Genomic DNA, 27,009 nt, shown 5'->3' with positions numbered 1-27,009 from the left:
TAAGAGAGAAGACAAAAATTTATTGTTTTTATTTACACTTTTATTGTAAAGGGCTGTGAAATGGAACAGAATTCTATTTACAAAATGCTCTTCCCAATGCAATAAGCTAGAGCATTTCTCAATGAATTTGTGGAGCTCATGTATAAAAGACAAAAGGTTAAGCAACACTGCACTGCCCAGTGGACCATCTGGTTAACATTAGAACTGTCAATAAATCATGAAAGTACCAGTTCATCAAGAAAATTCCACTTCAAACCACTGCTAGGAAAAAAAGGGGATGGGCAAAACTAAGAAAATTGGTATTTTCAGCTTTTCTAAAAACAGAAGCATTAAATAACCTTAATCTAATTTCAATTGTTTTATTGGTTCTGTTCTGATGAGCATATGGCTTCAGCACGTTGAATGCTTAGCTCTCTGTCCCCCATACAAAAACACAGGGAAATAACTCAGCATAAGATCTCTTCAGAGGAGAAGCTCATCCCCTCTTAGTCCTTCTCCTCACCATGGGTGATAACATAACAAAGGTTCTTATAGTCAAGATTACCGGAGACATCTGGAGGGAAAGCAGCAAACATCTGGCTGACCTGCAGAACAAACAGGAAATAAGCATTACAAATGCAGGACGGTAGGACAGGAACTTGTACTGATCTCTGTGACCCGGGGAACAATTTGTGCCAACTGGCAGAGGGCACAAAGGTGCATATGGGTTACAGGAATCCCTTGGGTCTGAGATCCCCATACGAGTTGGCCAAAATGGGCTATGTAAAGTCTCTGCTGAAAGCCTATGTCACACTGGTCGTCATAATCATTGTGAGATGTACATATGGCATATATGTGGAGAGTTGTGTGTATATACCTGTTCTTTGGGTCTAGGTGAGTTAGGGCAGAACACCAAAAGGTGATCTACAGACCTCTGTCAGGCAGGTGGCAAGACATGCTTCCCTCTCTCTGACTGGTCATGTGCATACTGAGCATTGTATAGTTCAAAATAGATGCCTGTTTACAGTCCAAGCAAATTGATTGGGGTGAGCTGGAGGGAAAAACAAAAGCAGCAAGGGTTCTTCTGTGTAGGAGAAAAACCGATGAACCTTTGGAACTCTAACTGGGGTGCAGATGAACCCCCAGTTATCTTCAGGAAAGGGAGACAAGTAGCCAGCAGGGGTGGACTCATGAAAGAAGAGTCTCCGTCATCCTGGTGGAAAAACGCTCTGGGAAGGACTTAGGAGAAAGCAGGACCATCTTCTGTGTCACCGTTTGTTTCCAATATTTCGGTTTGCTTCATATGAATCTCTGTTCTTTGCTAAATAAACTTATATTCGCTTTCTCTGTCAATAAATCTAAGGGCTGTGTGTTAAGTGAAGTTGTGTTCTAAGGTGTAACTAGTGAGCTGGGGTGAGCTATTCCTTTGGGAGGAGCCAAGTTTGGAGTTCTGTGACCCTTCAGTGGAATGGGGGCTGGGCACTTCAGAGGGACGCTTGGAGGAGTCAGAGATTGGTGTGTGTCTACTGCTAACCTGCATGAGGATCAGCGGTGCCTGCAAGGGCTGAAAGGGGAGCGCTTGTGTTGCCTTTGGCTAGGAGAAGAAGGGAGTTGACCCCTGGCAGGCATACACAGTGCTTTCTCATGCTATGGGCAGGTATATGCAAGGTGCTCGCAACCCAGGGTACACAATCTCCATATGAATTCCAACCCAGTTCAGCTCCTCTACAGCCTGGTCCATAGCCCACAATAGAAAATCCTCCATTGACTTCAATGGTATTGGAACAGGAATCACAACACAGCTGACCTAGCTAACCCTATCCCACAGGAACCCAGTACAGCCCCCTAATTAAAAGAAATCTCATCAGCATCCAAGCTAGCCCCTCACCCAGTAGAAGTCCATTCAGTATTCCAGTCTAGCCCCTCAATTAACAGACTGTAGTTTGAACCTTCTCTCAGAGCCCGGCCTCTCAGTCAGCAGAACCCAGGCTGAGTCCCACACAAAGCAGAACTTTTGATAGATTAGTTCAGGAATCCAAGAAAATTTCAAGAGAGATAATCCCACAGAAATGGAGCCCAGATCATTGTTCCAGCCCACACACAACAGAACTTCATTGCCTAGCTCACTGCAGAACAGAACAGCTGACTATAGGTCAGTCTTACACCTCCGTGGAAATTCGAGGAATGCTTTTTGTATGTGATGCTGATTTAGCCATGAAATAACTTAGGGGAGGTTTTTTGTATTGTTCCTAATCGCCAGAGCTAGCATGGATCTCTCAATCAGCCTTGACATGAACTGAATTCATTCAGCTGAAGAAGGGCAAATGCCCATTGCTGAGTAGCAGCTAGAGAGATATTCATATTTTTATAAAGGTAAAGGGTCCTTACCTCTTCTTGACTGAATCGGTCTGCTTGTGTCATAAGCATTTCTTTGATGCTGTTCAGAGAAAATGAAATTACGTGGTTAAAGGAGGATAACTGCACATCACGTCTCAGATTGCAAACTGCTTTCCGAAAATGTGTGTGACTGCATAAATTAGAGCTGCTAATCCTCGAACGATATGGTAAGAGATTTACTACGATATCTTGGCTCCAAGAGCCTTCCCCCATCAATGTCACCACATGGTTCTGCCAAGTTATTTTGCTCTGTAACATTTTAAGATTGTTTACAGTTATATTCGTAATATAGCCGTTTCCAATGCTTATCTTGTCCTAAGATGGTGGTTTTCATGCTAGCTGCTTAAAAATGTGTGTAACTTAGCAAAGCTGAAGAAGAGAGCATTTCTGTGACATCTAAGGATGAAAGAAACGGAGCATGAAATGAGAACAAGGACATAAGAAGGAAGACTTGAAAGAACTCCAACAGCTATTCCAAATCACCACATGAGTATCCTTTTTTTTTCCCCAAGCACTCATTCCCAGAGGAGATTGTGAACTGCTTGTATTTCAGGGTAAAGTATCTTGATCTGGAACTATTGAACTTTAACACAGATGTTATACCACACACAAACTCCCTCCTATGCAATGACATCAAAGAGAGAAAATACTCTGGGCCAGAAACTTTACTGGCCTGCGCATTGTTTCTGTACTAATATACCTGTCAAATAGGGGTGTGATTTTTTTTTTACTGAAATTCTCAGATTCATAGAGCTTTAAGGTCAGAAGAGACCTTAAAATCATCTAGTTTGACTTCTTGTGTATCACGGGCCATTAAATTTCACTTATTTACCCCTATATTAAGCCCAGTAGTTAAACCACTACAACCCCTAATGTAGATGCAGTTATATCAATATAACCATACCTTATACTGGTATAGCTTATTCCCCTCCAGTACAGAAATAGCTATACCAGTATAAAAAGCCTGCGTCCACTCTAGATGGGGTTGTACTGTTTTAAATATACTGGTGTAGTTAAAATGGTACAACGAAGCCCAGATAATTTTTACTTTCAACCTTTCCCCCATCCTTTATTCAATTATTAGAGCGCAAATTAAAGCTGTGTCTTTATTGTTCTTGTTACCAAAGGATACTTGTGCACTCTCAGAAAGTCCTAGAGGAAATAGATCTAGACCTAAATCTAGAGGAAATAGATTATAAATTGGTGACAGTGGGTTACAATTAGATATGTGCATAGAATTTGAAACAAGAATTGAAATCCAAAGATTTCCATTTCAGTTTTACATTTTTGAAACTGGAACTGACTTTGAAAAAACAGAAAAATAGCCCTGTGCTATGTCATGGATGCATCTTCTGAAAATAGATCACTTGTGAAATGAAAAGTGCCAATGAATACTACAAAAATCAGAATTTCTTTATGATAGAAGTCAATTTGTATAAAAAATATATGCTTCTGAATGTGCATAGTGTTGTTGGAAAGGGGCCATTTGGTGAGAAATGAAATTTCTGGATTACCAGTGGGGCCTGAGGAACAAAAGAGTGAAAATATTCACACAAAATTTCTGGAAAATATTTTCCACACTTTAACACAGCTCTGGTTACGTCACAGTAAATTTCCTGTATTCTTTTCCCGCCTTCTTTATTTAGCAAAGTTATATGAAGACTTTCCTTGTCACTAATAATTTTTGTCTTCTTAACCAGACCGTTTGTTACGTGACCATTGCTTTTGCAATGTAATTATCACATGATCTGCCTGTGATTAAAAGCTACCTGTAATTAAAAGCTAGCAAGATAGTTCTCATGGAAATACATTGATAATTGGACATTTTTTACCCTATAAAAAATAAAAGTAGAAAAACATAAATAGGAGCGCGCTGGATAGACCAAGCAGCTTGTTGAATGGGAAGAAGCACTTAAACTACTTCTTCTGTTTTAGGGATCCCAAATAAACTTCCATCTCATACAGGCTTGAATTAGGAAGAGAGCTGGGTGCGAAGCGTCCTCTGTTCACAGGCTTAGAGTGTTTTTGCAAAGAAAAAAAAAAGCTCAAATGTCTAATTATAATCTTCTGATGCATAGCCCAGCAGCCCTTGGCATTCTCACAAGTAAGGAGGACTGAGTTAAGGACCTATGCACATTTTCCATTATTTATTTTATAGGGAAACGAACACTCAGAATTTCCAAAACTAGAAGCTATGTACTTCTTTTTTGCATAGTATTTTTTTCTCAAAAAAAAATATCAAAGCCTTATGGTGACTTTACAGAAAACAGTCAGTGCCCGTTTGCCTTGATGTGGCACAAGAGATTATATCTGTTTTGGCTAATATCGACTGGTTCTAATATTTAAAATATTTTGGTTGCTCCTTTGATTTCCAAATAATTTTAGAAAATTACCATTGAAATCCATGAGGCAAGTTGCTTTTTATCGGGAAGAGCCCATCATGCAATGCAGTCTTGGAAAAAGCTCTCCGGGTTCGTGTAAACACTGGTCTAGCTCATGGGAGAATATCCCCAATTCGGTCCTATTCTGTCAACTTTCCAAAGGGCCAGGACACATTGAAACTCAAAGAGCTAGCTCCTCAGCTGGTGCAAATCAACACAGCTTCATTGACTTCATTATTAGCGGTGACTGATATTGACCAGACTCAGTTCAATTGATGGGAATTCGGACTGAGACATCAAACCTTTCCAAAAGCTACACCAGTTTACACCGGATGTGAATCTGGCCCAAAATAGTTTCTCTCTTTGACATCATTGTATAGGAGGGAGTTTGTGTGTGGTAAAACGACGTGGAGAAACAAAGTTCGTCATGGAAATTGGAAGTCTGTTACAAACTCCTGGAGCTTTTGGAAAAGTTAGAAAAGTCCATCCCAGTTGCCATCGGATGGACTGAGTGAGTCATTTCCAAACAAGAGGTGAAAACATGCGGCAGGAAGAGACATAAAATCTCCAGAAGGATGTTAACTATATCAATCTAAAAAATAAGTTCTGATTAAAAGATCAATGTGACTGAGTTTTGGGGAGCCGTCCCAATGGTTTTAATATGGAGGAATATTATTTATTAAGATATTAAACTGTCATATTGAAAGGGTTGGGTGAGCCACTGTAAAAATGATTGCAAAACCTTCAAATGTCTAAAATTTGGAAGCATATGAATAGAAGTTAAACCTCAAAGACATTTATGGAATTGATTTAATGGTTTGTTCTGTAATGATCAACATTGCCCTCGGGTCTAATAAGTAAACATTCTGCTCTGTTGTGGTGATGAACTAAAGCCATTGTCTAATGCTAGCTGTGCAGAGGAAGTGGGGAGGATGACCTTTTCCGTCAAGGAAAAAAAAAGTATCGTGCTCTCTTCTTCGCTTTTGGAGTCATTCCTAATTCCTAATTCGCCCCAGACTCTAAGAGGCTTCATTTGGACCTTGGCGTGTGCAAAGACTGCAGGATCAGGCAGAGGAAGGGAAGCGGTATATTTTGTATCCAATATGTTGCTAAAGATGGTGATGGGAAAATAATATTTCATGGCTCTGGTATCATCAGAAGAGCATATTTCATGGTTGTGATTTCACTACCACGTGATATGGCCTATTAGGCAATAGGATAAACTGTACTCTGGTATGTTGAGTCACTTCAGATGTCCCACTCCCACTGCCCAGCAAGGAGCTTTTCCCAAACTGTCTGGATAATATTAGCCTAAAAACAAACAGGAGGGCTCTTACCTCCAATTCCTTCCAATTGTTAGCTACACTCACTTGATTAAATTTGATTGTAGCCTCTTTAGGGAACGGGTTGTTTCTTCGGGTTTGTCTCCATGGACATTTAGTTCGTGGCAAGCTGTGGGTGCTAGCCTGCCATTGACTAACCATCAGTGTGGACTCCACTGATATGCACTAACAATTCATTTATGCATTTTGATCTAGTCCTCTTTGAAACCTCACTAGATCAAAACACATTAACAAACTGTCAATGTGCGTCAGCAGAGTGCATAGGGACAGTAGACTGTGGCAGTCAAGTATGGGGGAAAGTCACACCCCAGCTTGCTGCAAAACTAAATGTTTGTGTAGACAAGCTCTTACTCTTGGTTTGTGCAGTACGTAGCACAGTGAGGCTCTGATACTGACTGGGGACTCAAGTGTAAGAGAAATAAATAACACTAAATAAAGGCGACATTGTACATTCATTTATTTTTTTAATTTACTTGCATTCTCCATCAGTTACACCAAACGCAGTCCACATATACTCTGCTTCAGGCTACACACACACATCAGGGAGTCTGAAAGCAGCACAGACTGCTGGGGATTCACTCATGTTATCACAGTGTTGACAGAACCCCTTGATGTGTTATCACTTTATAACTCCTGGCTTCCTAATTAGTATCATTTACAAAAGGGACATTTTGAAAGACCCCAAAACTGGCTGCTGTAGCATAAGTAATTAGGTCCTTATTCACAAGGTATTTAAGCACATCTAACTTCAACCATGTGAGTAGTACCACTGAACTCATAGGTCAGAGTTCCTTAGCTATTTTCCCTCCTTCAAATAATTTATCTCATGGTCCTGATTCTCATTTATATTAAGGCCCCTTTATACCACTTAACACCCCCATTCTAGCTCCTTTACATTGCCAGATTGGTGTAGAGAGGCCTACTGTATGGGTCTCACATCTTTATATAAGCACAGTTGGGAAGCTGTGTTTAAAATAATAAATAATACTACCAGTAATAATCAATGGTGGGACTTCCACAAGGTCCACTGGTGATCTAGAAAGCTAGAGGAAATGATCATCTAGCAGTAGAGGGCTCAAATGGTAAACATTTAACAAGGGAAGATCCTCTCTGAAACCGTCTCCCTGTATTAATTAAGCTGATTGCTCTATTTTTAAAAGGAGACTAGCCTTCCCCTTCAAGTCAAGCTCTCTTTGAGAGTTCTGCAACAGACACTCATTTTAATTTTACATATGGAGTTGATCTATAAAGAGTGGGTCGTGTGTTGATTTATATCCAGACCTTGAAAAGAGGCTATCTAATGGCATGCATGTGATTACATTTCCGCTGCCTCTTGCAATGTCTAAAGACAATAACATATCTTTTTGAGGGGGTACAAGGACATTTATACAACAGTCTAGTCCTTTGAGTGTCTCTTACAAAGCTACATACTTTTCTGCCTGCCAGCTCTTCTGCCTCTTAGAATACTGTAGAATATACATCCTTTAAACTGCCTCTTTAAGCAGAGCACTTATTTTTATTTTTTTAAGGATTATAAATAAACTTACTAGTCTGCCTTTATGTGACCTTTTCCTTCTGGGTCGAAAATCTTAAAAGCATTCAGAATGGTCTCTTCTGGGTCCGTGCCTAAAAGAAAATGAAATATAATGTAGATGTCTCTGTGTGTATGTTTGTATGCCTGTCTAATATTTGCTAAATAATTGCATTCATCTGAGAAAGGAGCAAAATGGAGACGCTGTAGTTGTGGGTTTGAAGACAAAGGTTTCTTAAGTCTGCAGCATTTGTCATGTCAGATAAACAATAAAGGTGAATAGTTCAGTGTTCAGAAGCTTAAAAATAATAACTCATATCTATTCTGTGTCTGCAAGAGAGAAAACTTCCAGGAACTGGTCTCCAATATCAGTACCCAGAGGATTAGCAGCTTTCAGAAATGAAAATATAACAAACTGTTTCCCCGGCTGGCTTCCTTTAATCTTGTACTCTACGTTCCTTGTAAAAACACTTTTTGATGTTACTTGTTCTCCACTATATAGAGGAGAGGTTATTTCCCTCGCCAAAGGAAATGGAGCTCGTCACCAGAACGAAGTGTCAATGAAATGCAATGGAAACAGGATGATCAATGTACAATAGTGAATTGTCCTTATGTTCTGTATTGTGTTTCCATCTGAGGATCTCAAAGCACCATATAACCCTCACTGACATGCCTGGGAAGCAGACAAGTATTAGTTGGAGGAAAAAGATGGTCTTTTGGTTAAGACACTAGATTGGAAGTGAGTAGCTGCTCTCAGCTCAGCCACAGACTTTCTGCTTGACCTTGGGGCAGGTCATTCAAACTCGCTGTGTCCATAAAACAGAAATAATAATCCTTCTGTTCTCCCACCCTGGGTCTGTCTCTTCTATTTAGACTGTAAGCTCTTGGGCACAGGGATTCTCTTACTATGTGTCTCTACAGCTCTGAGCACAATCTTGGTTTGGGCTTGTGGGTGGTACCATAATAGAAATAACCATTAACAACAAAGTACAAAATCCAATTTACAAACAAGTAAACTGAGCCGCACAGATCATTTAAATTAACTGGAATAGGGAGTCTTTGAAGTGTAATTATAATAGGAAAATGTGCTCTCAGAACAGCAATGCCATTATGTCACACAGTGTAACAGAGACAAAACCCAGCAGCTCCGGCTCCCAGTTCTTTGCTCTATCAATCCACATTCCCTGACCACTCCCAAAGAAGTTTCTTGCTAAGGTTTCACAAGGATATTTAGCACATGGCTGTGCAGTATCTGAACTGACAGAGCGGCCCATAACAGCGTGGTCAATGATCCATAAACTAGGACCTAGGCCTTTGCACCACCGGCCATGAGTATTCGTCTGCAAAATTCTGGACACTCATTTCAAACTGCAGTGGCTTTGCATTCAATACAGTGAGTGTTGGTATTTAATGTTTTGATTGTCTCATGCAGTGTAACTTAACCCAGCTCAGAGGAGGGGGTTGCATTTTAAGCAGTCACCTCTGCATGGGGGATTTTTTTTCCCCTTAGTGCGTTTTACATTTTCTACTCTGCCATATCCCTGGACTTCAGCTTTGAAGAGAAGCAATGCAGCAGGCATTCTTTATTGATTAGCTAGTAAATAAAGTGGTTTCTTTGATGTGAGGCATCTCTGTTTTCTGTACAAATTGCATTATTCCAGCTCCCTGTAGAAACAGCTCCATGTGGCTGGCATTAACATAAACTGCGTTTTGTTAGCTGTTCATCTGGCATCATAATATCAATATACAAAGCTAAAGCTTGTCTCAAAAATCCCAGCTTCCCTTTTATGACAGAAATCAATTACAGCACAACAAATTTCACTTAGAAAGCATCTTTCACCAAACTCTCTGAGTGGTACTTAGCTAATAAAAAGTGTTGCAAAATTGCCATATCCACTTCCTCCAGCCCATTCTCCCTTTATAATTGTACTACAAAGACTCTTCATCCCAATTAGTTTTGATTGGGAATGTGCAGTCTTTTGGCTCTGCTTATTTTGCATGACAAACCCAACCAGAAGGGCATGACAAGCACAGCTGTGATTTTCCCTCTGACAAATGGAAAGAAGAAGAAGAAGAAGATAAAAAAAGCTCTCCTGCTAATAGCCAACAGGAAACCTGTGGACAAGAAGGGTACACTTCACCCATTTACCTTCCTGTGCTGGCTCTGTTTTCATGCCACGCAGTTGGCACGGCTGGAATCTCACCAGGCTTCAGCAATTGTGAGAGGCAAAGGACAGAAAGGAAAAGAGGCACTTTGCCAAGGGCTGTGTGATCATGGACATTATGAATTGGCAGGAGTCTGCACTAGTGCAGTCCAGAAGGGTGAATCAAGATATCCAGCAGATCCCAGCTAGAGTACTGTGAAGGAGGCTGAGTGTTACCTTCTGAGGGTATGCCCTCATTGTAATCACGGCGTGCAAGCACAACATACCTGAACTAGCTTTAATCTAGCTAGCTGTGACAGTTCGGTGCAGGCCAGCCCCTCAAGTAATTCTCCAGGATACCAGACTTGTACAGCTGTGGCTTCACTGCTCCAGTACCCAAACTAGGCAGATTAAAACTAGCTAGGGTATGTCTACATGAGTTGCAATCATATCCTGTGATTGGAGGGCTGACACACGCTAAGGATCTAAAGGCTTGTCTTAAATAAATAAAGATGCACATACCGCTGTGATGGGCAGATAAGAGAGATTAGATAAACTTCAAGAGATATTACTGGTTCTGCTGACCTACCCCAGATTAAGTTTAAGTCCACCTCAAACCTTACCACTTTCTGTTCCAAAAGCAAGGAGCACTTCTTTGACCTTGACTTCAGTAATGTAGACATAGCACAGCAAATATTAAATAATTAAAAATATATTTTTAAAATCCCAACATCATGTTCCCCCTTGAGAGGAAATGGGAGGAAAGAGAAAGACAGCAAACACTAGCTATAACACTTAATGGACTTTGAACGGTGTTCAGATTGTAAGGGGATTGAGAAGATGACTGGAAGTGCATTTTAGCTACTGGGATCTCTCCTGCAATTCTTGGCCATGTACAATGCAAAAATTTGAACTAATTTACTGGCTTCCAGTTAGAATCTAGTACCTGTGGCTGAAATCCCTGTATTTTCAGAGAATATCAGGGTTGGAAGGGACCTCTGGAGGTCATCTAGTCTAACCCCCTGCTCAAAGCAGGGCCAATCCCCAGAAACACTTTTGCCCCAAATCCCTAAATGGCCCCCTCAAAGATTGAACTCACAATGCTAGGTTTAATAGGCCAATGCTCAAACCACTGAGCTATCCCTCCCCCCCAAAGAAAAGTAATTTTAAATTAAATCCCCAAATTTCCCCCTCAGTGATTGAACTCACAACCCTGGTTTTAACAGGCTAATGCTCAAACCATTGAACTATCTCTCCCTCGCATTTTATATAGGATTGGGCCAAATTCCCCTCTGTTGTAACTCTAGTGAAGTCAACTGAGATTAAATCAGCCCACTTTGCCCTCTAATCAGCAGTGTCTGGGCCAAAACTTGGTCACACTGAAGTCAATAGGAAAACTCCCATTGATATGAATCACACGAAGGCTGGGTCATCTGTCTCCAACCTGTAGGAAAAATGAAGAATGGCCATGTGGATAAGGCATTCTACCAAGAGTCAGTTCTCAGCTCTGCCACAGATTTTTGTGTGTCCTAGGGCATGTCACTTAGTCTCTCTGTGCCCTAATTCATATTATAACAAAGAGGTCCATATAAGTACACTGATAGATACCTCTCTAACCCAACAATGGTACATACCTTTCAGTTTTTCACCAAACATAGACAGGAAAATAGTGAAGTTAATGGCACCTGGAGCTTCCTGCACCATCGCTTCTAGCTCTTCATTCTTGACATTCAAGCGACCTGTAGTAGCAGAGATCATTTTTCATAATAAATAATCATTTTATTTCAAGAAGTGATTCCCCACTACCCCCTTCCCACTGTGGTGGTCTGGGCTCAGCAGAACAGTGTTAATGATGTGGTAAGATGTAAGAACATAAAAACAGCCAGACTGGGTCAGACCAATGGTCCATTTAGCCCAGTATCCTATCTTCCGACAGTGGCCAATGCCAGGTGCCCCAGAGGGAATGAACAGAGAAGGTAATCATCCAGTGATCCATCTCTGGTCACCCATTCCCAACTTCAGGTAGACGTAATTCAAAAAGTCACTGTCATAAAACAAACGGAAGGAGTTGGCTGCAGGATAAAAGGACAAAAGAAGGAATGGAAAGGGAAAGTAATAAATGTGGGGGCAATAATAGCTAACATGGGGATGCATTTGTGAAGAAACTGATTATCTTTCACCACGGGTGAAATCCAGAATTTCATCCTATTACACAATCACCCATGAGATGGTTTTGTGATTATGCAATCATAATAAGAATGGACAGATTACTTGGGTAATCCTGTTTGTTCCTTTCCATCTTGCAGGACTTTGACTAGAGTTGAGATTCTGATAGCCCTACTCAAATGGAGTCGTACCTTGCTAGGTGTGCAGTCCCATTGATTTCAGTGGACCTAGCTGAAGGGTGAGGTGCTATTCGACATGAATTAAGGGTATCAGAAACTGGCCCTAGGAAATGAACATTCCAGAGTAACAGAGGTTACAGGTGGAAATTTCCTCACTATCGCTACAAAGATATAGGGAGCTGCAGCTCTTTTCATGGACTCTGCTGAAGTCTGATTCCACCACAGGGAGCACTACGGATTTTAATCATTAACTCCTCTTGATAATATACAGATGGTAAAAGCCCAGACACCTACATCACAGTTCAAGCCTCAACTACTGCAAAAGGGATGTAGCTCCAGGTTTGGGTTTATGAGCCTTTTGACCTTCCATTGCATGGGAAGGCCTGATGTTGTAAGGCATTAAATACGCTCTAGACTTATGGCTTGAAAAAGACCTTCCTTAACCTCATGACACGCACATTCCAATCTAGGCACAGAGGAACAGACCTTCACATGAAGTTCCCACGTTGGTGTGGGAAGGATGGCGGCTGGTCCATGACAGAAGCATTAATTGGTAGATATTTACATGACTCTTAGATGAAAAAGGTGCAGCTCAAGAAGCCCGGATAAAAAGGCAAATCAGAAATGTCTGGCACGGACCCCTACTTGGGTGGGCTAATTATGAAAGGGTTGATGGGGGGGGGGATCAGTCTCTTAGGAGAGGATGTCAGCTGCATCACTCTCTATCACCCGCCAACGGAAGTCGGAATGGCTCTCATTTAGCCTTTGAAAGGGGCTGCTCAGTAAGCTAGAGATAGACAGCCAAGATAGCAGCTACCAGCCATAGAGGAGGAGGATCAAATTGAGCAGGTTTGGCAGGTTTTCCCTTTGGCTCTCTGAGCTTCATGCGTATCTTATGACTCATCCGGCTCTAATTTTAATATAATTCTTTCATATGCGCTTGAAATTTAAATTGCATTTAGAGTACTTTTATTTATTTATTTGTTTGTTTGTTTGTTTGTTTGTTTACTCACCCAATGCAGCAAATGTATCTCTCAGGTCTGCTTTGTCAATGAAGCCGTCTCTATTCTGATCCATGATGGTAAAAGCCTATTAAGAGAAAAGGGGCATTATGTTACCATTGCCTCTTGATGTCCCACTGTAAATCCTGATACTCATCAATGTGGTATTATATCTATGTTAGAGAGGGGAACATTTATCTTTCCTTTATTAATCTACAACATACAGCATTATTTTGCATTACTTACTTTCAACACATTAATGTTTCTTGGCAAGAGATTTAATTAAACCCACCCAAACTTCTTCTTACTAAATTAACACTAGGCGCAGCATGGAGTTGGGTCTATGCCAGTGCTGTCAGATCCAGCCATTCAGGCTTTAACCCGTGAAAGCTTGAATTAGGGAAGCTCTAGTCACAGCTGCCATGGAGGCTGTTACATGGGTTGTGTACCCCTGCCTATATCACATTGTCCTGTGCAGCTAGAACAAGCCGTAAGACAATTAACGAGAGTGACCATCACAAACTCAACAAGGAGTCCGGTGGCACCTGAAAGACTAACAGATTTATTTGGGCATAAGCTTTCGTGGGTAAAAACCCCACTTCTTCAGATGCAGCTGTAGAAGTGAGGATTTTTATCCACAAAAGCTTATGCCCAAATAAATCTGTTAATCTTTAAGATACCACCAGGCTCCTTGTTGTATTTGTGGAAACAGACTAACATGACTGCCCTCTGATACTCAACATCACAAACTGGTGCTGAGTTAAAATCAAAGTTCTGTGGAGGATAACAGGGAAGCCTCAAAATCTCATAGAGGAAATAAAAATACAAAAGTGAAGTAAGAAAACTCAGAAATCTCTACTTTGATGTGTTATTTATTCAACCCAGGCTTGTTGCCCTTTCCATCACACTGTGTCCTTCAGGCTGTGGTCTAATTTTTCTCTGAGTGACCTCAGTATATTGACCTTAAAATATCTCCTGTCAGGCAATTCTCAACAGTTTGCAGAAAAATACACTTGTTGTTTTGTAGTTTTTAGCCAACCCACAATTTTGGAACTTTAACCTCTTCCCCATTCATCATTAAATATGCCTATCTATCTACCTACCTACCTACATACATACAATGGTCATAATTTAAAATTTTCTTACACTTTGAAAGATTTTAATGATTTGAGAGATATTTTCCTGAGCTTACAATGGGAATGTTGGAAGAACCAATAATATCTCTGAAAGTAGTATCTATCTACCTACCTATCTATCTATCCCAGGGACCTTCTACATGCTTCCCAAAGATACACAATCAACGGAACTCAGGCAGATTCATAATATCTGGCTACAGCACTCTTACTGGAGGAATCTCTGTACTCATAGAAATCATCCTCAGATCACTCCGCACACAATAGGCCAGCTTTCCCCAAGACACTACCAACTTCCTCCAGAAACGCCACAACATTAACAGCCTTCTCAAGAACACCATCCTTGCCACCATTGGTGTCATCTGCTTCTACACCTACATCCCTTACCATTATGTCATTGCTACCTGCCTCAAATGCTTACAGGATAATGTACAACACTTACATATCCCTCTAAATGTATCACCAAACTCATTGATTTCATCTTCGCTCACAACAGCTTCACACTTAAGAACAAACACATTGTACAAGCTATGGGAACAGCCATGGATACTAAGATGGCTCCTCAATATGCCAACCTCTTCATGGGCCACCTCAAAGAAGACTTTCTGGAAAAATGCACCGCAAAACCAATGATATGCATGACATACATCAAGGATATTTTCATCTCCACCATAACTTCAACCACCACCACCCATCCATCAAACTCATTCTAGAACACTTCCACACCAATAACCTCCTGGACATCATGACTAGCTTCAGCAATGGAATCCTACAAAAGACTATATACAAGAAACCCACAGATCACCACACTTACCTCCACAAATGCACCCCAGACACACAAAACAATCTGTTGTCCGTACCCAGGCATTCGGATACCACAGAATTTGCTCTGAAGAGGAAGTCTGGGATTCACAACTAAACACACTTAAAACAGCCTTCACTAAACAAGGACACTCTGCCAGTGAAGTAGATCACACAATGGAAAGGGACACTCAAATACCCTGGGAGAACATGTTTCAATCCAAGAAAAAAAACGTTGACTGCACACCTCTAGTTGTCACTTACCACCGCAGACTGGAACATATATTGTGTAATATCAAACAATTACAACCCATGTTGGATGAGGCTCACATCTTGAAATAAATGTTTCCCAAACCCATTCTTCTGGCCTTCAAATGATGCCCCAGTCTCACCAAGCTGATCATCATAAGCAAGCTCCCCACAGACCAGGACCCACCAACTCAAAGTGGTACCAGACCCTGCCAGAACAACAGATGCAAAATCTGCAGACATATCTCCATGCTACAATGATCAACATCTCCTCAAACACACCTTTCAAGGTTCATGTGTTCTACATGCCTATGTAGGCATGAATATGAGATGTACCTCATCCAGGGCATCAAATGCCCCAATAATGACTATGTGGGTAAAACCAGACAATCACTACACTCTCAGATGAACTCACACATTAAAATGATAAAAGACAAAAACACCATTTCATCCATGGGTGAACACTTTTTATGAAGCAATCGCTTCCGATCTGACCTTTTGGTACTCATCCTCAAAGGAAACCTGCACAGCCCTTCAAAAAGTAAGCCTGGGAGCTTAAATTCATAACTCTGCCAGACACTCAAAACCATAGACTCAGACACACTGGTTTTAAGGCTCATTACAATTTGTAACATCCCTTTGCCTGCTTACCCTGAATTCCCCACTTCATTATAAGTAGTCTCCTACAACATATGTAAACCCTTATGCTTAATACTCTTACCTTGAATTGTCAACTTCATTTTAAGTGGTCTCCCACCACATGTTATCTCCTTATCCTTAACAATTTGTCCCAGCTTGTATTTAGCTCTGGTTTCCTTCCCCAGACCTGCAGAGAGCTCTGTGAAGCTCAAAAGCTTGTCCCTTCCACCAGCAAAAGTAGGTTCAATAAAAGATATTTGCCTCACTGGCCTTGCCTCTATCTCTCCACCTATCTTTGTGTCCATTTCTATGGTACTGTATCTTGAACCATCTCTAATGTCACCTTGTTTATTGATACACATTGACCATAATGAGTGGTAACATCCATAGGTTCATATAGCAGCTCACTGTATCTGCCTACCATAATTTGTATACATTTGTAGTCTACAGCTCTGTGAGGTGCAGCCCCTTCCATGATACTGTTTTATCGTCATATCTTCATGCAATCTCACCTCCATTTCTCATAAAACCTCAGTATTCAAGCTCCAGTATGACTCTGTGATCATTTACAGTAGTGTATATTCACAATAATTGATTCCTATGCCATATACCCATCTAATGATAAGTTTAAATCTATTCGCCATAAGTTATTTTCACTCCTCCTGCAGGACTGACTGCATAGAACAAGTAGAAGAGAAGAAATGTGAATAGAATAGTTTTACATACATACACACAGAAGAGAGGCAATATATGATATAAATACTATGTTTGCTTCTTGACAAATGGCGTTTAAAGTAACATAATCATTGTGATGGTGAACAATCCTTCCATACCTGGAAATAGGTGCACAAATAAGGCAATTCTCACACACTAACAGAACAATAATGTGTTTTGGATTTTAACTCTGCAAAGAATGATTATATTTATAAAAAACCCTGGATTTTGTTACTGATTTTTAAAAAATCATGTTTCCACTTTTAAACTATGGTATTAGGCCCAATTCTGCAAGTGCTGTCAAGAGTCTACCTCCAGGGCTTCACATTGGCTTCAATAGTGCACTGTGGCCGCAGCAGAACTAACTCATAGTGGTCTGTACTAAACTCAGTTCTAGTCCCTAATTCAGCAAAGTCATTGAGAATGTGCCCAATCTGAAGCATGTGAATAGTCCCACAGAGTAATCTTCAGAGCCGATTACAGTCAACAGGACTCATTCCGCTGATTTTAATGGGATTCGAATCAGGCTGTAAGTGCATAGCATTGGCTTCAATTTGTGAGGGTGAACCTCCTTTTGGTGAAAAATGGCTTTAATTTTTAATTTTAGTCAAACCTCTCCAGTTTTTCAACCAGAAACTGAAAACTTACCAAAAACGGTTTAAGGTTTTGAGTTTTGTGTAAGGAAAAATAAAACAAAACTTCTGCAAGAAATACTTTTAAACCATCATTTAAAATACTTCACCAAAAATTTGGCATTTTTGACCAGCTCTAGTTTATGCAGTTTGGTTTTAGATGGCAACACTTTAAGAAAGAAAAATGGGCATTGCTTATCATGCTGATAAAAGCTGGTTAAGCAGAGTTGAACACTTACTATTAATTCCACAGAAAAGGTCAACAGTTCCAATGAATTTTCTTTGGTCATGTTCACAATCTCTTGTGTGGGTTCTAATGGTCGTTCATAACACTGAGCTTCAATAATGTGAAACCTCATGGAAAGTGAATGTTAAAGCCACGTATATGAAAATGAATTGTATATATTCACACCCTGGAAGTGCTTTTGTTCAGTCAGGGAACAAAAATGATAGGATACATCTTATCTGACCATCCAGAGCTACTCAACACAGCTCAAAGAATGAACTTTCAAAACAACTTGTAGTCAATACACAAAGTTAAGGGAAGTCGTGGAAGGACAGGGAAAGCAATGAATAATTTAAAATGACAAATCTGAGGAAACTGTGATGTGCTCATGGACATTCCAGAAGCAGAAAAATAGCCTAAATACATCAAGCAAATTATCCATCATTCATTATTAATTCAGCTCTTATGCCCGAGTCATTAGTTTTGATTCTGCACAGGTAACTGATCAAGGAATCAACAATACATAGTTAACCCCAGACTCTCCTTGATCTGCAGGAGCCTGAATTAGTCAACCTTATGTGCACCACTGTAAAGTCCTTATTTTTGTGGGCATTTGGGAAGAGGTAGGTTGAGGGTTTTGTGGGGTTTGGTTTCTGGTTTGGAAGTTAGGTTGTTAGAAAAAGGTGGGTATTATGGAACTATCCATTAATTAAAGCCCAAGTTAAGGAAAGTATCCCAGCATTGAAATACATGCTTAAAGTTAAGCATATGCTTAAATGATGTCTTGAATGTGAATAGCCATAAGCATGTGCTCAAATGCTTTTCTGAGTGAATTATATAGTAATTTTTTTTGTATTGAGCTTTGTAGGGTTTTAAATAATGTGTAACATCTAGATTTTGAAGAAAAAGAAAGAAAGAAAGAAAGATTCATAAAAGTGCACAAGCAAAATGTTATCAGCGAAAACCACTAAGATGATTCAGAAAACAACTGTATTGTGTATTTTATTAAAGCAGATGAACAAAGTAACGATTGCAAAACAATCCTAAGTGATGGGAGAATGTATAACCCAGCAGTACGGGATAACAAAGTTGGCCCACCTCTTTAAACTCCTGAATCTGGGTTTGATCGAACATGGAGAATACATTGGAACCACCTCCTTCTGTCTTCTTCTTTGCCTTTTTTGGAGACTATAAAAGAAAAAAAGATCCAGTAGGTAATAAATAATACTTGGAATACCAGATAAGACAACCACATTTATAATGGAAGGTAATATGCTTGCACAAGTAGCATGATAGGGTTGTATTCGGTTATATTTTCTCCCACGTTTGATTCAATACTTTGTTGTGCAACAAATATATAAACACAGAAAAATGCTGCTTGGTTACAAAAAAATGGGGTGCATTTTTACCAAGGAGTTTTGTTGCCAATGGCTTTCTATGGATTGGATTGTAACCTGATAATCCAACCTGAGTAAGAGGCAGTACGTGGTTATGTTGCCCCAGAAGCAGCTCAGGAAACCAGACTTGGAGAGTCCAAGTTGGTCTTTGCTTTCTCCTTGCTTCTTGGGGGCAGTGGTCCATGACAGCCCATTTGCTAGTGCTGATTACTTTCCTCTCAGTGATGGCTCTGTTATGCTGGCTGGCTGGTTGGGGGTGGAAGAAGCTAAGACTCTGACTTCTCCCCACAACGTGCAAACCTGTGTGAGAATAGCACCCCCACCAGCTTCCTCCCCCTTCCTTGCCGGCTCTGGCAATGCAAATAGCCTGCACGGGGAATTGAGGAAGCTCCTTGTTCTACTTTACTCCTCTGCATGGCCAGGCAGCCAGGCTCAAAATTAGGTCCTGTATGGGTCTGTCTACACTGCAGCTGGTAGCGAGCCTCTGGGTAGACAGACTTTCACTAGCGAGGCTCGAGTGAACAAGCTAAAAGTAAACACGTGGACATTGCGGCATGGGCTGGAGCTCAGGCTTTCAAGCCTGGCTAACCCCCAGCTGCAGTGTAGACAGACTCTATAAGGCCTCTAGTATGGAGCTGTGAAGTGAAAACATCTCCATTATTGCTGCCGTAGCGATCCAGTACTGAGTGGACAGATCCTTCCAAGGTCTAAACACTGTCTACGTTTGGAGGAAAGCACATGCCTTGAGTTCTGGTCTAGCAAAAGAGAGCCCACTGATGTGTAATCAGACATTACATTCACTCTCTTCAGTACTTGCATGGCCCCACGACTGCAGTCTCTGTGCACCTCACAATCTTTAATGCATTTGTCCTCCCAACATCTCAGTGAGGCAGGTCAGTGCTATTATCCCCATTTTACAGATGGAGTCAAAGGCCCAAATCCTCAAAGATATTTAGGTGCCTAACTTCCGTTGATTTCAATACCTAAATACGTTTGCGGATCTGGGCCTATATGTCTTGCCCAAGGTTGAGGGTATGTCTACTAGGGCCAGCTCCAGGCACTAGCCCAGCAAGCAGCTGCTTGGGGCGGACGATGGTGAGGGGCGGCACGTCTGGGTCTTAAGGGGCAATTTGGCGGCGGGTCTCTCAGTCCCTCTTGGAGCGAAAGACCAGCTGCCGAATTGTGGCCAAAGATTGAAGTGGTGGCGGTAGAGCTGAAGATCATGACCGTGGGTTCTTTTTGTTTTTTTTTGTGTGTTTTGGGGGGTTTTTTTTGTTTTTTTTGCTGCTTGGGGCGGCAAAAACCCTGGAGCCAGCCCTGATGTCTACACAGGGAAAAAACCTACATCAGTGAGTCCTAGAGTCCAGGTTGGCAGACTCAAGCTAAAAATAGCCCTGTAGATGCTCAGGTTCTGAAGCCCAGGAGCTTCAAAGCCCAACTTAGAACACCTACTTTTAGCACATGCCCAAATCTGTGGACCCATGCTTTGAGACTCACCTCTGTAGGGTTTTTTGCTGTGTAGACAGACCCACAGGGAATCTGTGGCAAAGCAGGGAGCTGAACTTAGGCCTCCTGAGGACTAGGTTAGTACTAACCACTGGACCATCCTTATCCCCATTTGTACTACAGTCCTGTCTGCCCCTTATGTAATAGAAAATGAAAAATTCTGTTCTCTACAGAACAGAAGGCAACTTTCTCCTCTCCCCAAAATCTGCCAAGATTCAAATGAAATCCTGGGAATGAGAACTGGTCAAAGACGTTTTTCCATCTAGCACTGCTGGAAATATATAGCATCTGGTCAACTTAACTTGCCATGCAGATTTCAGCATTCAGCCATCCTGGTGAGGATCTCATATTATGATATATACCCCACACATGTACACACATTGTACTTATCTTCTGGAACACAAACTCCTGTACTGTGGGAAATGCATGAGAGAATGTATTTGCTGGGAAGAAAAACAAAGACAAAATGCCACCCAAGACGTGGAAAGATATGTGAACAATTGGAATGTTTAATTAGTGTAGAAATATTGATTTTGGAAAATAAACAGATTCCCTCCTCCTCCTCACACGGAATGAGTGTTGTTTTGAGCCAAAATGGACAGAATTTCATGCAATGTGAGGTGCCTGGTGGACATTTTCAGATTTTCTAGTTAAAATGGAAATCTAGGGACAACCCCACTTATTAACAGTGTATTCATTCCCCAAGGTAATAAGAGAATAGATGTTAGCCCGTTGAGTACACTGACAGTTCTTTAGGGGCTAATGACTTCCCAATGTAAGCAGTACTTGCAGGGCTGGCCTTAGATTTTGGGGGAGGGCCAGGAGGGTGATTTCATAAGGGATCCTCAAATTTAGCTGATCCATCTGAAGGGGCAATTTTTGAGCTACCACTAGCTTATAAGGGAAGCCCTGTTGCTCAGTCCATGTATGATTTTTTTATTCACCCTGATAAATTGCTTTCCTAATAATCAATTTATTTTCTGAGGTTAATACCACAATGAAAGGGCTAGAATCCTAATCCTACTCCTCCCAGGGCAAGGCCTGATTACACCAAGCATCAGGTACTCCCTGGTTGATTTTGGTGAGTTGTCTATATAGACAGCTCAGAGTGCATACACAGTAGGGACTTTAAGCAGGAGTTGTAGTTGTATGAAATTATGTGGTAAAACCCAGAGATGTGGCACATTGTCAATACAAAAAAAAATCAGCTCACTTTTTTTTAAAAAGGAGTGTTAAAGCCCATAGAGACTGAAGGATATTTATCCACAGAACAAGTACAGCACTGGGAAAATTCAAACCCTTAACCCCACCACCTCAATGATTTGTTAGTAGGCTTCAATCCTGACCCCTAGGAATCACCTCCATGGTTCACTGCCAATAATGACCATTCTGTCTTTAATTTTTCTGCTGAAAGTCCAAGTATGGGTCCCAGTTAGCACCATTTACAATGCGGTTACCTGCGGAATCGGACTGAGACCGCCAAATCATTTCACAGAGGCCACCGAGCAGCTGTCAGATGGCAGTGCCTTTCCATCACTGGGTCCAAATTCAAACTGTTGGATCTAGGGCTCAAAGGATTATCATCAGTCTGCTGGGCTATCCAGCCTCCCAAATCCCCACTTATGGACGGTGTGTGTGGGAGCATGTCTCACTTGAATTGCCAGGAGATCCATATTCACAGAGTGGAATCCCAGGCTTAACTCAGAATCTTGGGAGAATGGGAACATGAGGCAGGCCAAGGGGCTATCTGCCAGAGATGAGATTTCACCTTTTTGGCGATGTAAGTCAAACCCAAAAGGCAGCTAAAAGAGAGCATAAATAAGCTGCCAAGTTTGCACTTGGATCGAAAACTCCCCACAGTTCTGCAGTGATTAAACCAGGATTTCATCTGAGGCTTATCTCTCCAAAATAATCTAATATCTTTGTTTTACCTCACAGAACAGTGAGCAGGGCAGCAGATGGGGAAGCAGAACACCTCATTTTTAGTCTTGGATATATCCATGGTTTACTGCATGGCCTTTAGCAAATCACTTGGCCAGTCTGTGCCTCAGTTTCCCCATCTGTACAATGTGGCTAATAATAACTTTGCTAAGTGTTTTGAGATCTACTGCTGAAAAGTGTTAGATAAGAATGTTAAGAGTTATGATGAGGTGCAGGTTCCCCAAACTGAGAGTCCAAAGCCTCTGACAGAAAAAAGTCTGGAATACTGTTGGGATGTCTGATACAATTCCAGCCTGGTTGTATTTATCACCCCACTGAGAAGAAGACAACAGTTCTTTTTCAAAGGGAACCTCAGAGCCATCATGCGTCACTGGATTATATCACCAGTGCTAGTGCTCTCTCAGCTGGCTTGGGTTTCTAAGGATCTTTTTGCTAATTTTTAGGTGCTTTAAATAAAACCCAGATATGGAAAACCCTGACCCTGAGACAGCTCAGGCTAGCCCAGCACTTGCTGTGTTCTGGGTTTCCTTCACTGAGATTCTTTACATTTCTCCTGTCTGGTAGGGACTGGGAGTGGGCGAGAACAAGGCTAGTGCACTGACAAAGATAGATAGAAACAATGAGTCAGCATCGCCTCCACCTCTCTGGGTGCAAAGTAAGAACAGGGATCTGAGGGCAGGCGGGTTAGAGAGGGGGAGTGTTTGTGTCTACAGGTGAAGAATTTCTTCTGCTGCTTTAAAGGTGACCTACACAAACAACCAACTTCACTGTGGTGGCTATATGCCAATGTAAGTTAGGTCAACGTAATTTTGTAGTGTAGACCTGGCCTGTCTGTTTCACAACATTTGGATCCTTTCGGTGGCAGGTGAGCCGCATACAACCCATCAAAACGCAGGGCTTGCAAGGAATTATCTATTCTAGAGGAGTAAGCAGCATAAACTGCTTTGAGAATCACAATCGGCATTTCAAGCAGGCAACACAACAGGCTTTGAGAACTCAAATAAAAACCTGAGCTGTCAGAGCAGAGAAACACAGGATCTTTTTATTACCCTTTCTATGCTCACAAACAAATCCCTCCTCTCACATCCCCACACGCCATCTTACACACATTTCCTGATTCCCTCCCTTCCCTCTCTCACGATCCCTTTAACTCCATCCCCCACACATCACACCAACAAACAATCTCTCCTGTTCCCTACCAAATCCCTCATCCCAGCCATCTCTCTCTCTTTCATAAACACACACACAGAGTCCACTGGCTTCCGTCACTCACACACACACATCACGGTTCCCACGACAGCCTGTTCAAATCCTGTGCCCCCAAATCTCCTCTGCAATCACCTTGCACTACACAAGCACTCAATACCTTTTCTCCACTGGCAAGTATACACAGGCCCCCTCTCATGCACACAGAAATGAACAGCTTACCCCCTCCATCACAAAGTCCCCTATTCACACACACACACTTCCATAGGAAAGCCACGGGACAGAACTCCAGCTGGTGTAACTCGACCTGGCTCTATTGTGGTCAATATTTTTTAGTACAGGTGGTACATTCCAGACAGTCAAGCAAGCTGCAAAACACATTTCATCAGAGTGCGATCTATTTTTGGATACATGATTCCCTTCAGCACACACAATTCACTACAAAGTGTCACCGAGCTGAATGAATGCAGGAATATTGTTGGAGCATGTAAAAGGTCTCTCTCTCTCTCTCTCTCTCTCTCTCTTTCTCACACACACACACACACACACACACACACACACACACACACACACACACACACACACACACACACACACACACACACACGGAGACATCACAGACCCAACTTTATTGAAAATTCCCTGGTATTAACTGGGACCTATAGACACACAGTTCTCAGATTCCATCCTGTAACACTTCTGTGGTCTGTTTCTTGTTAGAAAAATTATCTCCCTGAACCCTGCCATTCTCATTCTCTTCAATCCTGTATGTCAGAACCAAGTAGCACTGGCTGACTTCTAATTATTTTTTACTGCGGTGCTTTGTCTGCACTAATCCTTTGAAAGTAGCTTTACTGAACATCTGAAATATTATGATGCTATAAAACCTCTGTAATATTTATAAATCCCTTAAGACATCATAAAGGGGGAAAAACCCTCCACCCAGAGTTCATCTTGCATAATTACATATACATTTCCCTCTGATTAATAAAAAATGATCTCTTTCTTATGTAAAGATATTCTCAGCTTTCTTTCATTAAGACAATTTTTTCTTTCCATTTTAAATCTGTTTCATGTGTCCGTGAATTGTAAGGTGCTTCAGAAGATGATTTCCCAGGGCAAAAGGCACAGTGAAAAGAAACATCATGGACAGTCTTCAGTAGCAATGAGGCTTTGGGGACATGTTTTGCCACATTCTGAGATCCATAGCACTGGCCAGTTTGGCTGCAGATAGTCTTGGAATAATTATTCCAAAAAGCAGAAAGCATTGTGAGAAAGGAGTCAGTTCACCAGAATGAGAGGAGGGAAAGACACGTAAAGGGGTGAAAAAGAAGAAGTCAAGACCCAATACATGCCACCAGATAAATGGTTGGCTTAGGTTCTAGAGAAATCCATTAAAGTGTAGCCTATATATCTGAGGTCCCAGTTGGAAAATCGTGACAAATACACTCTCCTCTAAGCCAGTGGTGAACATGGTTTGGTTGCTGGCATATACAGGGACAAACCATTTTCACCATGCGCAAGCTGATGTTACAACCTGGTCTTGAGCATGGTTTTTAGAAATTGTTTTGATTGTGGTTTGATCCTGTTCAGAACAGTGGTTGGGCAACATTCATCTCCTGTTTCAAGGGAGCCAGGTTTGAACAACGCTTCAACAAGGGTTTTCAAACACAGGTCTCTGGTGTCAATAGGCTCCAAATAGCAGCCACAGGTCCCAGTGGGAAATCCTACACTGAGGGAGCCTGAAAGGAGGCAAGAGATGGAGGAAAATAAAGAAAACGAGCTGAAAGCAAATAATTAAAGACACAATATTCCTTTTCCTCCCTGTTAAGATAGAAAAACGTCCAGCGCTCCAGCCCTTGTTGAATGATGTTTTAGTCATTCCAGTGAAAATGCAGAAGACAAACACAGAGCCAGATACACAGATGTTGTCTTGGGCTGAAAATCTGCCCTTGCTATTTGGAACCACATACACTGGGACAATAGTGCAGAGGTAGCCATGCAGCAGGTCCTGGAGCCATCCTGCCAGCACAGGGCAGCATGCCCAGTGAGGCCAGGAGGGCAAGGAGTTGGCTATGGAGACTACAATCTCTGTAGTGCTCCTTGCCTCTTCTTCCATGTGCCAGTGACAACATAGTCACAAAGCTGCCTCGGCCGCAACAAAAGACTATTAATCTTCGGGCTATTCAGCACTGCTAGCTGCATTAGTTGCTGCCCCAAGGTGAGACTAGGTTGGAAAGAGACTCTCAGCAAGATATTTCCCCTAGCTGGTGAATCCATGCAATATGGGCAAGATTTTGCTCTGACTGTCTCCAGACCTAGCACATTTATTAATAGAGTGCAAAAGGGTGCTCTGAAATTCACAGCTCATCCAGTGTCCCTGGTGCTGGCTATCTCCTCAGTCTGAATGTGATTCTGTTTAAGGATGAGATCTGACATTGTTATTATCATTGCTCCTGTTAAAGTAGCTTTGGGACAGAAAGAAAGAAAGAAAGAAAGAAAGAAAGAAAGAAAGAAAGAAAGAAAGAAAGAAAGAAAGAAAGAAAGAAAGAAAGAGTAACTCCTACCATGGTGTTGCTGTTCCTTCTGCCCCTTCTGTGCCAACCAGCCAGCCAGCATACACAATGCCAATTGTTCCTTTTTATAGTGTCACCGAGGAGTAAAAATATGCCTGCTCCAAGTTTAGACAATAGATGTAAGATTGGAAAAGTGCAGTCATTGGATCCCAATACCATTCCAAGCATCTGTTCCACACAGGGCTTTTGCTTTCACATAAATACTGCAGCAGATAAGTAGATAGGCAGTTGGGATACAATTGTACAGTCGTCACAATGAGCCAGAGCTGAAGGGGCTTTCCTGTGTGCTTCTAAACAATGAATACCAGCACTCACTAAGAAGGATTGTAAATTGTCAAGGCCTCCTGGAAAGGCAGATAGAGGGAAGCACTGAGACACCTTGAGAAAGTGCAGAAGAAACTAGCAGTGATTTGTGGCCATCAAGACTGCTCAGACCTAGAGTGGGGCTGCAACTGAACCATCAGCGCCCTCCCGAATGATACCTACATGGAGGCAAAGAACACCAGCCACAGCCCAACTGTGTCATCAACCCGAACACCATTGTGGCAGTTACCTGATGCTCTGTGTCTGGTCCATTTGAGCGCAGGAAAGTAACCAGTCTGTAGGAAACTCACCCTTTGCATGACATGGACGACCCTGTATAGTTAAACCCCATTATTAATCATTATTTATTTTTAATTTACATTTGTTTAAATTTAGACCTCATTCCTGCCACGTGTAGCACATGGCAGGCTGCTGCCCCTGCCCAGACTGCCAGTAAGGTCAATGAGGCTCCCTGCAGGTACAGCAGTAATAGGGGTAAACACCTGAAGATCATTGTACTGAAGGATGGCAACTGGTGTGATTTTCCTATTACTTCCACCAGTGA

At 41.6% G+C, this 27,009-nt stretch overlaps 1 protein-coding gene across 2 annotated transcripts; it reads right to left on the bottom strand.

Annotated features, from left to right (window-relative positions):
- MYL10 (myosin light chain 10) lies at positions 1 to 26,211 on the bottom strand. 2 transcript variants are annotated; one of them, XM_050929136.1, is made up of 8 exons: positions 26,133 to 26,211; positions 19,714 to 19,724; positions 18,614 to 18,691; positions 13,134 to 13,209; positions 11,410 to 11,514; positions 7,648 to 7,726; positions 2,368 to 2,416; positions 1 to 584 (listed from the first exon to the last, which is right to left on the bottom strand). In XM_050929136.1, exons 1-8 carry the CDS (start codon positions 26,182 to 26,184, stop codon positions 486 to 488), a joined length of 549 nt encoding a protein of 182 aa, XP_050785093.1. In that variant the 5' UTR covers positions 26,185 to 26,211; the 3' UTR covers positions 1 to 485. The 2 variants fall into 2 exon arrangements, with proteins under 2 accessions (XP_050785093.1, XP_050785092.1); XM_050929135.1 differs by lacking the exon at positions 19,714 to 19,724 and having other exon boundaries at positions 18,614 to 18,703.
- Positions 26,212 to 27,009: the final 798 nt, after the last annotated feature.

The sequence above is a fragment of the Gopherus flavomarginatus genome, chromosome 19, assembly GCF_025201925.1.
Source record: "Gopherus flavomarginatus isolate rGopFla2 chromosome 19, rGopFla2.mat.asm, whole genome shotgun sequence".
NCBI classification, from domain to species: Eukaryota; Metazoa; Chordata; order Testudines; family Testudinidae; genus Gopherus; species Gopherus flavomarginatus.
This window is presented reverse-complemented; position numbering and strand designations above follow the sequence as displayed.